Source organism: Cryptotermes secundus, unplaced genomic scaffold, assembly GCF_002891405.2.
Source record: "Cryptotermes secundus unplaced genomic scaffold, Csec_1.0 scaffold144, whole genome shotgun sequence".
Classification (NCBI taxonomy): Eukaryota; Metazoa; Arthropoda; class Insecta; order Blattodea; family Kalotermitidae; genus Cryptotermes; species Cryptotermes secundus.
Window position 1 is genome coordinate 73,664 of NW_019740655.1, and position 12,512 is coordinate 86,175.

General features: G+C 32.7%; 1 protein-coding gene across 5 annotated transcripts in view; it reads right to left on the reverse strand.

The window, feature by feature from the left end:
• Positions 1-1,213: 1,213 nt before the first annotated feature.
• The window catches only part of LOC111872356, a 64,077-nt gene continuing 52,778 nt past the window's right edge, over positions 1,214-12,512 (reverse strand). For 4 of the 5 annotated variants that reach the window (XM_033754654.1, XM_033754655.1, XM_033754656.1 and 1 more), the window contains 2 exons: positions 8,571-8,803; positions 1,214-1,523 (listed from right to left, as the gene is read on the reverse strand). In XM_033754654.1, coding sequence (XP_033610545.1) covers positions 1,392-1,523; positions 8,571-8,803 — 365 coding nt within the window. In that variant the 3' untranslated portion in view covers positions 1,214-1,391. The remainder of the gene's footprint in view (positions 1,524-8,570; positions 8,804-12,512) is intronic. The other variant, XM_033754657.1, reaches the window with a different exon arrangement.

Here is a 12,512-nt window from a genome sequence, read left to right on the forward strand (position 1 = left end):
TTTCTGTGAGTCTGGAAATGGACAAAGCATATGGCTCCAAAACATTAACAACACTGCCCACATCCATATAGCATAAACACCCAAGAGCTGAATTAACATCAGGAGCTAGCCAACATGAAAATCTGAAATCAGTAATAATTAAAGCTGTCAATAGTAGGATGATGAGGTGGATGGGGCATATAGAATGCAAGGGAGGGTTTAGAAATAAATACATAATTTTAAATGTAAAAGAAATAGAGACACCATTTAGAAAATCTTGGCAAACTTGTGTGAATGAGATTAAAATGTGTCTTAAAGATATTAGGTTTAAGTTTATAGTCTAAATTCATTTAATTCAGGTTATGGACCAGTGGTAGGTGCTTATGAATACGTTCATGTATTTTCAGTTTCATAACAGAGAGGGAATATCTTGACCAAATATCAGCTTCTCAAGAAGGACCCTGCTCCATAGAGTCAGGTGGCTGGTGTGTGGATAGTGACTTCCCAAATATGTTTGCCTTCCCTTTATTTATAACGCTTCAAACATCTCCATGTAATATACTCAGAAAACTGAAAAAGAAGAACTCTCACTGACCTAACAATCATAACACAACATTCTTCAAATAAGAAACCTATAAATTAAATCCACCTCAAACACAGCCATTTAGCAAGCACTTTCCCAATTTTTCTTAACTACGCCGGTTATGTGTTGTAAGATTATGAAGTTCTGCTTAATAACCTCAAACACTTCTTCTACTGAAGCTGGAACTGGATATTAACATTTCAGGAATTCAGAGCATTTTAAACAGAGATGTGTTTTTTTACTGATATGGGTAACATCATTACTTCATTGTCATAAAATTGCTTCATTAAAGCATTCAGTTATAGACAGACATAACTGCATAGTTACTGAGGCAGTTCTCATAAATTTTTCTGGAATAGAAGCAAAGTTATTGCCTAAATTTGCTGAGTTAAATTGTCTTCCATTGTAACAGATGTCTTACTCTTTCACCTAATGATTTTATTGTGAAGTAATATTCATATTTCTAAATTAAGGTATATCTTTATCTGAAATAAATCCCATATTGCTATTCTCATGCTCCATTTTTTTTTTCAAAGAACCATTCTCTAGTAAATGGAAATAGTAAATATAAAATGAGAGATAACTGAAAAATTTTGCTACATTAAATAAAATGCTCATTTACCATATTTTAATTTTTTTTTTTCAATTTATGCAGTTTGATTTTATTTTCATACTGAAGAATGATAAGAACATGTTAATTTTTATTGTACATGTAAAATGCAATGTGTGCAATGGTGGAGGAAATAAGTTTCTAAATCCAAATATCAATTCTACTTCCATGACACTTTCTGTGTGTTCCTGTAACAAAGTTAAAAATTGAGACAAAGGACTAGCCTAGTGGGGGAAGGTCTGTGGAACTACAGGGACCTATCTCACCCAGGTAGCTTGTGGCTGCACCATTCTTACTGCTGTTGCTGCTGCTGCTCACATTGTTCACTGTTGGTGTGGAGTGGTGGCTCTCCTGTAAAGAAATACTGAAAATCACAATAAAGTAAAACTTTTTCATGCTTATGACATTAGAATTAATAAAATTGTATTAAATGTGACAGATGGATGTGAATCAAAACTATACAATCTGGAAAGGAAGAAATGTTCTGTAGGTCTTACATAAAATTTTATTAGCACCTGAGCAATCACAAGAAAGTATCTGCAGATAAGTAGCCAAAGATGCATTGACATACTGGAGGCAGATTTGTGAGAAGTTTATAATGGGGAAGATATCAATAATTTTTCCCACTTACATATAATCCAACAATGTGTGCCCTAGTTTGAGCAATGTTTCCAGTCCCCTTTACTTAATGCACTACACCTCTGACAGTCAACAATATTTCTTGCCAGTGTCTGGTACTGAACTGTATTAAATGTGATTCATTAGTAAATTATATGTAAATTAATTTCAAAATATATTTTAACGAGCTTATTAAGAAATCGGTAAAATTTTTACATGCTATATGCTAAACATATGATAAATAATAGAATATAAATAATTGTAAGTAATCTGAACAGTGACATCAAATGACTGTGTTTTTAAAGTATATAATCTGTAAATATTATGTTAACTTTATTTTTAAAATTTGTCAGATTTTAGTGCAATACTTCTTTGACCAAAGCTATATTGTTATGAACATTATTTCTTTCCATGTTGAAAATAAAAATAAAAATGCTGATATTTCAGTTTTATTGACATGTATATGACTGTAGAACTGAGACATTATTTTATTATTTACTTTCCTGTTGATGCAAATTTCCTTTGATCAACTGAAACTAGAACTGTCAGTCTAAATTTCAGGCCTTCATAATTTCTTGGAAGTTGATCAGCTAAAACTAATGACAAATATTTTTACTTCAATATTGGTACCAGTGAGAAAATATGGATGCTTCTGAATGACAATATTAACAGTCACTGCTGTGAAAACGTCTGTATATACGGCACTATCAAACTAAAGCCAAAATAATGCTCTTCCAGGTCATTAAATGAAATATTGAGGAATTTGGCTTTAATTTATTTTTAGCATCTGTCAAACTTAATCCAAAGAATAATATAAATATGAATCCTACAGTGCTGCATATTTTCTACAAGAACTTAATGTATCTGCATAAAAATGAGCTTTATGTGTACTGCTGTGTACAGGCAGCTACAGTCTTAAAATTTAGCTATATTTCTTGGTTTGAAGAAAGCACTAAATAAAGCCATTATTGAAGGCTATTCAAAAATTCTACTGAATGCAAATGCCATTTTTTGTAAATAAAGTGTGTTAGTGCACCTGAAAATGTATAGAGACTGAGGAAACAAGCAGTAAAATTCTGTGGTGTTACCATAAAAAACTTCAGCAGTTTTTCACAGAAATGTTTAAGTTGATGCATTCACATCTTACTACTGAACCTGAAGTCACAAAGTAATTTTACTTCACATACTGCACCATACATATGTAATTTTAAACAGCTTCTAAAATTAAAACTACATGTACAGTGCCATGTAAGTTTGCAGACAGGGAGGAATTTCACTGAGTCTTTGTAAGGAACCCAATTTTTTCTCATTACTCAGTTGTTTTCATCAAATCTTTTGAAATGTGCCACAAACCACACATTTTTAACAAACTCAATTTCCACCAAAATAATGTTAAATTGTCTTCAGTAATTTTAAGAATAAACTTTCCTAACTGAAATGTCACCATAATCTCATGAATGGCATTGTCACGCATATGAGTGACTCTCAACAGGGTTTTAGATTGAATATTGGATTGTTGACCACTTTAACACATAATTTCTAATTACACTTAATTATGGCGCCATCGCTGATCTCCAAAAATCACGCTTTTGTTCTCAGTCTGTTGACTAGAAGTTTTGTGGCAACAGCTCCAACAGTGGCAATTCCTCTGCTTCCATGCTCACATTCTCTCTGAACAGCCACTGTCTTCCAACTGAACACTCTTGGAACTAACTCGCAGCCATCTCACACCATCCTCCCAATCTTCCCTTCACTGCCTGACTATGTACTGACTAAGCTCAAAATCAAAGTTTCCTTACAACTTGCAGTTTACTGCCAATCACTTCATTTTGGCATACAGCCCTTTAGACTCATGACTTAAAGATTTTTTCAACTGAATCCTTGTGGTCATAGTCCTTATGTAACATCCTCTCTGATGAGAAGATAGGTTTGTCTCTTTTGAATATGCTTGGCCTTTCATCAAGAGTACATATCACACTTATAGCATGTTACTGAAAATTCTTCCTTTAGCACTATATATATAAGTCCTCTGTCAGTAAACACTTTGCACAGCAGAACATGCCTATCTCACATGTCTTGTGCTACAACAGCATCTTAGTCACTTGAACGGTTGTGGGCTTAACCATTTCCAAGTTTCTTCCTTTAGCACTGTATATAAGTCCTCTTTCAGTAAAAGCTTTGCACAGCAGAACATGCCTATTTCACATGTCTTGTGCTACAATGGCATCTTAGTCACTTGAATGGTTGTGAGCTTGACCACTTCCAAGTTTCTTCCTTTAGCACTGTATATGTCCTCTGTCAGTAAACGCTTTGCACAGCAGAACATAACTATCTCACATGTCTCGTGCTACAACGGCATCTTAGTCACTTGAACGGTTGTGAGCTTGACCACTTCCAAGTTGAAGTCTCTTATATTTGCATTGTCCTATACTGCGAAACTGACTAAGCTCTAAACCTTGTCCAACTTATATAACCCCTCGGCATGGACCACGTAGAAAACACAGATCTTCCACTGTTGCCCCAATCATCTCCATGGGAACTTGCCTGTCAATGAAGGTGTCATCCAACAACGGCGGCATATATTTGCTTAATACAAATCTGTTGCCTAGCATTGAATGTTGTTTCGTTGTCTGTTTTGATTTTGCTACCCAACAAGGGCTCTACACACTAGTTTGGAGTTTTCCACTGCATGAAGAAGTGTTATCCCTACTTGATTTCAACAGGCTGACTTGAAATATTAACATAAATTTGTTGTGCCTGTGCACATGTTTGTTTGCAATATTGTCTTTAGTTAGGTGATTTCAATTATGATAGCAACTTTCTAACTAGTATCCTCTTTTATAAAATACTAAAACAGTGAAATTTAAAGTTAAGGTTTCTTTGTGGAGCAGTGGATTTGAACACTAGACTAAGTAAAATATTAAATGCAGAAACTTTAACGCTGAAATTATTGACTATGGATGATCGAAGCTGAAATCTATTTACAGGGAAACCTTAAACTGGTAAGCCATTAATAGTAGTTCCACCACATAAACCTGCTAAGAGTAAAATCACTTCTTTTTTAATGTTCAATAATTCTGGAACATTTTTGTTACATTTTGCTGAAGTTCAATATTAACACGCTTAAAATGATCAGAAATAAATAAGCAGTATAACTGTAGAGAAAGAAGACTTTGGAAGCCTAGAAACAGAGGTTAAAAGAACCTACCTCATAGTATCACTGGCTGTGCAACTGAACTGTGTAGATTCAATGGTAATTCTTTCACATGTTACAGCGAGATGTCTTAACAAATATGTATTTTACTGATATAGCTGTTGGTATATACCTATCAGACGAAGAATAAAATAGTTGCATTACATGAGATAGCAGCACTAAATCTGAAACAGTAGGAATGCTTAAGAGAAAATTTATCCATTCCATTATTACGCATTCTTTGTAGAAAATTATAAAATTAATAAATTACACGGAGATTAGAAGTTACAAAAATGATTTCATTAAAATTACATGTATGAGTCTACAGTAAAAACTGTCATGTGAATTTAATTCTGATAAATACTGGTCTGACATCACCTCTACTCTGTATGAAGCTAAAATTATACTCTTTTTGGAGTAATAAGAATGTCCTCTGAGCATGCTACCAGCATGCAGCAGAATAAGTGTGGTAATGGGTTTGCCAACTTTGGTTCCCAAGACAATTTCATCATTTGTGCTAGTCACTGATGGAGGTTTGCCCTTATCAACATGCCTTCCATGCTGACTTAGTAAAACCCTTGGTGTCTGTTGGGGATTTCAGATGTAATCCTGTGCTTGGGAATCTTGTTATACCCTGAGACATTGGGTCTTTGCAAGAACTTAGCCTCCTTTCTGGAGCATAACTTTGTGATGTGGATGAACATGACTAAATTTACTCAAGAGCAACTAACCTCTGTCACCTGAGCTGGGTTCATAACCTTGTATGAAACAGGGATGTATTATGTACTGAGAAGGAAAGATTTCCTGTAGCACCTCATAAGAGCCATACAGATTTTAAATGTACAGATTAGGATACAAACTGAATTCAGAGAGTAGTAATAGCAATAAATTTAGGAGTCAAGACAAGGATGCTCACTGGCACCTGTCATTTTTAATGCTTATATGGATGATACAACACAACATTGTGGGGCGAGCTGAGAATGAATAATATGGCAATAACAACCCTGTTGTTTGCTAACAACCAAGCCACAATCACTAAGGATGAGAACGGCCTAGAAAGAGCAATGTATATGTTAAGCAGGATAGCAGGCAATTTAAAATTAAAGATATCAGCACAAAAATATAATTCTTAGCTTTTGAAAGGAAAAACGTGTTAATAGAAAAGATACAAAAAATAGGGCAAAATACTTTAATAAGTTGGCTAAAACGTAGGATTTCTGCACTTAAATGACTCAGCTAGGAAACATGTTGTCAGTGTTTGTGTGGTACCATCAGAAGGATACTACTAGGAAAAATCAGAACAGATACTATCTTAAAATACTATAAAGTGGTGGCCATTCATATGCTGCTCTGTGGGTTGGAATGAAGAACTCTGTAACGCCAGTGAAATTGAATGGAAGCAGCAGAAAAAAGATTAATGTGACATGTTGATGAATATTCAAAATATTCACTGAGTTTACTATCAAGATGCAAGAGAACAATTGTGTATATTTCTCTAATGAAAAAGATAACTAATTATGAAAGAAATGGCTCAATTACATGGAACAAATGGAAAAATTTTGTTTCCCAGAAATATTTTATACATCTTGTGAAACAGAAAGAGGAAGAACAATGAAAAAATGAATATCACCGTTAAAGGAACAGATTCTAAAGTACAGATCTCATTAAAGCATAAAACGTTTATTACAACATTTATTTCATGTGGTGTATATTCAAAAACAGGAGGCAAGACAGCTCAGTTGGTATAGGGATGGGCTATCAGCTGAATTGTTGGGGATTGATTCCTGCCAGATGCAAGGTTCTTCTCTCTACTATATCATCCACACCAGTTCTATGGACCACCCAGCCTACTACATACTGGGCACAAGAGGTTCTTTCCCTGGGGGTAAAGCGGCAGGGAAGTGAAGTTGACCACTCCCCTCCATCTAGTACTGAGGTCAAGAATGGTGGAGCTACACCTCCATTCCCCGTATGTTTTTGAGGCTTAGTGCTTAAATAATTAATCACATGGACAACTTTACATTTTTTATCTTGTACTCAAAGAAACAGGAGGAATCTTTTTGAGTCCATACTGTAATATGATCAGCTTTGAAACAATAGACCTGTAGCTCCAAAAATATGTTTATCAAGTAAATAGATATAGAGACCAATATATTTAAAGTTGCAAGGGACCTATCAATAAAATATCCAAAATTTGAATACATCTTTCCACTCATATCCAAAATACTGAATGATTTTTCTACAAACATATTAATGGTGCAATCAGATGTAAAAAAATGTAAAATGAAATGTTGCTTTTGTTTCACGTTTTCTTGTAATAACCCATGAAATTTAAAGACTTCTCTGAATGAGCCACACTGTTGTCCTTCCTTTCAGATGCAAAATATAGTTCTTAACTTGTACATTCTTTAATCACAAAATGATTCAGACTGAAATCATGACAAAGCTTATGTCTCAAGATGAACCTACATATGTCAGCTAATGCATTCAATGAACAGATACTGCAAACATTCTTGCTTCTATTACGACATAACAAGGAGCTTTGTATGCCTTTTATTTTTAATGTTTTTTCTATAGTGTGGTCTTAAAAATAAAAAATACCTAACATGAAAACTTAGAATTCATTATATAACCTACATCACTCGATATTAAGGAAAATCACTTTGAGTCATTTAAGTCCTGATATTTTATCAGCAACATCAAGGAAAATTATGATTAAAACACATGATACAGTAGTAATATGGTATTATACGGCACCACTTCCACATTTTATATATAGTTTTATGCAAAATTTAATACCAGAATAAAAGGGCATAGTCTACATTTCATACTTATTTCAGACATTCAAAAAGTCTATTAATAGTCACTACAGATGAAATTTATAACAGAATTATTTCTAATTTCATGGAAAATCTTTACTGTTGCTGAACCTTTTATCTGTGGCTGTAGGTGTTTGAAAACAGAAGATTGATACTTGGTTGGTTAATCATACTCTATGCAGTGAACAATTCTCTGAATGCGTTTGAAGAGACTTGATATAGACAAAGACAACAATGATGTGTTTAACAACATACGTGATCTGAACTATATCTTATTCCTCTACACCTATAAAGTAAGGCAACAGGAGTGAATCTAATAAGTGTACTTAAAAAATGCATTTTCATTTTCTTATATAATATAATTTTTTGTAATAATATTAAAAGAATTCAGTTCCATCTCATGCAACTTTATCATAAAGTAAATTGTGTAAGTCACTTTCCTGATATATAAAATATCTCATTTTATACTGTAATAGATTTTTGAATTCCAAATATCACTGTTGAGAAAATATATTATATAAACTACTTAAAAATGCCATACTCCTGGAAGGGACAGGTCACCAACATCATAAGTGACTTTCATGTTGACAGGAGAATTACTGTGTGCAGAATGACAGAATATGTACAATGCTATTAAATGAAAACATTTTATCTATGTGTAATCAGTCCAGTACTTTTTGTCACATTACATCTTCAGAATACAAAAATAATATAATGCATATGTGCTAGTGGTTTGAAGGGACACGTGCAGTGATCATCTTCTCTCACCTCCCTGACCTCACTGACAGATGGTAGGAGTTCATCTGTTGACACTGGTGTCTTTGGACTAGGTGTTGGCACTGCCGCTGGTTTCAGATTATCCCTTTGTATTTGCATTTGCATCTGTAGCTGTAACTGGCGTTGCTCCCTCTGCATATTTTCGCGTTCAAACCGTCTAGCGCTGTAACTACGAGATGAAGAAGTACTGCTGTGGATAGATGCGACACTTGGACGACGAGAACCTGAAGTTGAATAATATCACAAACACAAAACAATGCAAAATGTGTTCAGGCATATCCAGATGTGACAAAAACGTAACTGGACTGATTTTATTTCATTCTTCGTTCACCACAGTGTTATCATCATGTACAGTACAGTTCAGCTGCAGCCAGTGAATTTTTAAAGAAGGATTTCTACACTACAGCTACTTCAGAGCCTGAAACATGTAAATAAAAGACAGTCTTTTGTTAGTGTATTCCAAACATATTTCTTAAAGCAAAATTAAACAATCAAAAAATTCTTAATCATAAAGTTAACAATCCTAGATATTGAAGAATACTGTGCATCAGTGTTACATGATTTAAATTGTATTCATCTGAGTTATTCCTTACTTTAAATTATGTTTAAGGACAAATAAGTTATACTTATTATATGACTTATTAAGTCATTATTATGGACTATATTCTCATTAAACACAGATTTAAAAAATATGATTGCTTAATTATGTATCAATATCTTCCTAGATAAGTTAGTGTCAGTATTGTGTAACTAGTAAATTGAAAAGGTGTTTACAAAGTGGCAGAAATTTTTCTCTAACTTAACAACATCAAACTTAATAAATTTTACACAAATTAATGCCACTGAAACAAAGCAAAAGAGTGGAAAAAGAAAATGACATATGTAAGTTTGTACTGCCACAATTTAATTTTATGGCTCATAATCACTATGACAGAATTTCTAAAATGTGTGATTTCATTTCAGTTTGTCAGTTCCTAGCTAGCATACAACTAACATTATTCTGTTAATATATATATAAGTATGTATTGACATGTCATTATCAAAATTCTACTTACAAATATTTATGTACTTTGCTGATAGTGTTCTAAGAACATGCTGTTGACATACATGTGGCTATGGTTTAAATCTTTTGATTTGGCAGTTATATAACTAGGATTTGCACAGAGAGAATGAATGAAGTTTCTGATAACTCAGTAAAGTGATGAGCTATGGGCTAGATTGCTGTAGTTCAATCCCAGAGAGGAACTGTGAGGATTTTCTCTTCACCATCATGCTAGAAACAATTTTAGAGTGCCTATTTATTTGTTGATTTGATGCCAGAGATAATTTCCTGGATAAAGCTGCCTAAGCAACTTCTCTATGACTTCATGATGGGTTGTTTAAACAATTCTACATTTTTAATTTGATATTCTTTATTTTAATTTTAATTACTGCATGACTGGAAAATACATTACGTCCATTTTCATTGTCTCATGAAATCTGAAGATTCTGTGCTAATGACACCATAAATATATGAGAAATGTAAAATAAATTATTATAAAATGTAGAATAATTTATTTTGAAATATTTAAAAATTTCAGGGCACATGTAAAATATGTACTAACAAAGTTTGTCTTCCAATGAATATTCTCTTTGTAGCACATTCAGAATAAAAATACTATGAGCAAAGAAAAGGGGCATTTTATATATTGCAATATTTAAAGATTTTCAGAAAATATAAATTAATAAACATACAGCATAACCACCATGTTCATAATAAGTGATATTTGTTATGCCACAGTAATGCCTACACACAGAAAGAAGACAACCACTGTGGACCTCCACTTCGTTAAAATTTACATTCCCGGTTCCCTGTTTGAGAGAAAATTTTTCTTTCTGAACTATTGAACCATAGAATATTATCACACTTTCTGACAATATAACATAGGGTTTTATAATGCTGTACTAATTTTAATTTTAGATACATAGAGATGCAGATATAGATTGCACAATTGACATAGTAGATATAAATGGGAGAAAATATAAATCTCTTCTTTGTTGTATTTAAAAGAAAGCAAATACAAAAATTACAGTTCTAAGTTATTATTATGCACCTGAATTATGTTGATAATCATAGTTTACATGTATAGTTTCTCTAAGTTATCCATTATAAACATCTTGAAAAACGATATTAGTGTATCATGCTGTTTGAAAATAATAAATTATAAGAAAGGGTTGAATGAAACAACAGGAAGAGTAAGGTCTTTGAATTAAAAGTAATTATATTAGGTACAGGACTGCCAGACATTTTTTGAAGTCCACTTGTAAGATACATGCATTCTTTAATAATAGATTACATAAATATATATGTAGACTAAAAAATGTTATCGACTGAATATAATTTTGTACAAATAACAATTTTGGGCACTTCCACTATTCAAATCCGCGTGGATACAATAAAAAATTTTTCTTTTGTAAAAATTTAGTTTGAATAGCAGGTTTCTGAGATCAAGAATAAATTCAGTCCAGTCGTCTTTTTTATTTTAGTCACACCTTGTTTATATTTATCCTATGTTCTTGGCTAATAGTTTTATATTTTAACAGGAGTATTTAAAAAAATAAACTTTTTATGGGCATTTCTCATACTGAACACATAATATGTAGTGGTATTCGTACAACACAGTAATTGTGTTGATAATTCATCTGATAATATTTCTGTTATAACTTAGTTCTTATCATATGGATAGGTCTTTGTGTCAATATTACAATAAAATCTGCACTGAGAAAAAGTAATAAGAAATAACCTCTATACCATAAAATAAACATATTGGAATATCATTTGAATTATCAATTCAATTGCTGGTAAATTTAATTAAAAGCATGCAAAATTTACAAATAAGACATGCTTGCAGGAACTGCCACAAAAGCAAGTTTCACATGCATATATATATATATATATTTACTACAACATAAACTATGCAGTATAGTATAAGGTTACATAAGTAAAAAGAGAACTAATTAGATGTCTTTCTGTTATGTTTTCGTTTTCAATAATGTGCAGTGGTCAAAGAGATGGTTTTCCAAGCATATTTCATGATGCCTCCTAGGGATGCACATCAATTAAATCTTTCATAATGTACATTTACTTGTAAACTGACAAGTCAAGCACAATTGAAAGTAGTACCCTTTCTAAAAATATATCCAAGTGATGAAAATAGAAATAGTGAATATCATACATTTGCTTTATGGTTGAAGTGGATGATAAATGTTTGAGTCTTTGACGTGGACTTGTTAGAAGAAGTTAGGGCCTAAACCTGTAAGTACACAATGAAACATTGTTTAATACAGTAAATTTTTCAGGTCTGTAAGATATGAGGTTTTCATGGCAGTAACTATGAACAATGGTGTCTTTCTTGGATGTGATGCCATGTAGCGCGGCAGAATACTAGACTACTCAGCATCACATCCAAGAAGGTAGTATGCATCTTTCCAAGATCTGATCTGTAACTGGTTAATGGGAGCTGGGAAACCCTTAAAATACTTTTGTCAAACATTTTCTGAATTATATCCTGGAATTTTCTAAGTCAGTTGTGTATCTATTAGGATCTTCCAATCATTTTAACCAGTATTACGTATCACAATAAGAATGAGTTATAATACGTTAGATGATTACAGAAAAAATTCCTAAGTCTGCAAAAATAAAAAGAAACTAGCACAAAAATATTGCACGTAGTTTCTCATGTATGACTGACCTTGAATATGTTATCTTGCAAATTAAATTGACTGTTGCTTGGTATTGTTTGTCACTGAATAACAAAAAACGATTAAATCTATTGGGCTGGAAAAGTCAGTTTCACTAAAATTGATGTTTCTCAATTATGTCCCTCATGTACATACTCTATTTTTCCTTAATTATATCACAAATACAATTTTATTTAGTGATATGGTCTCCAT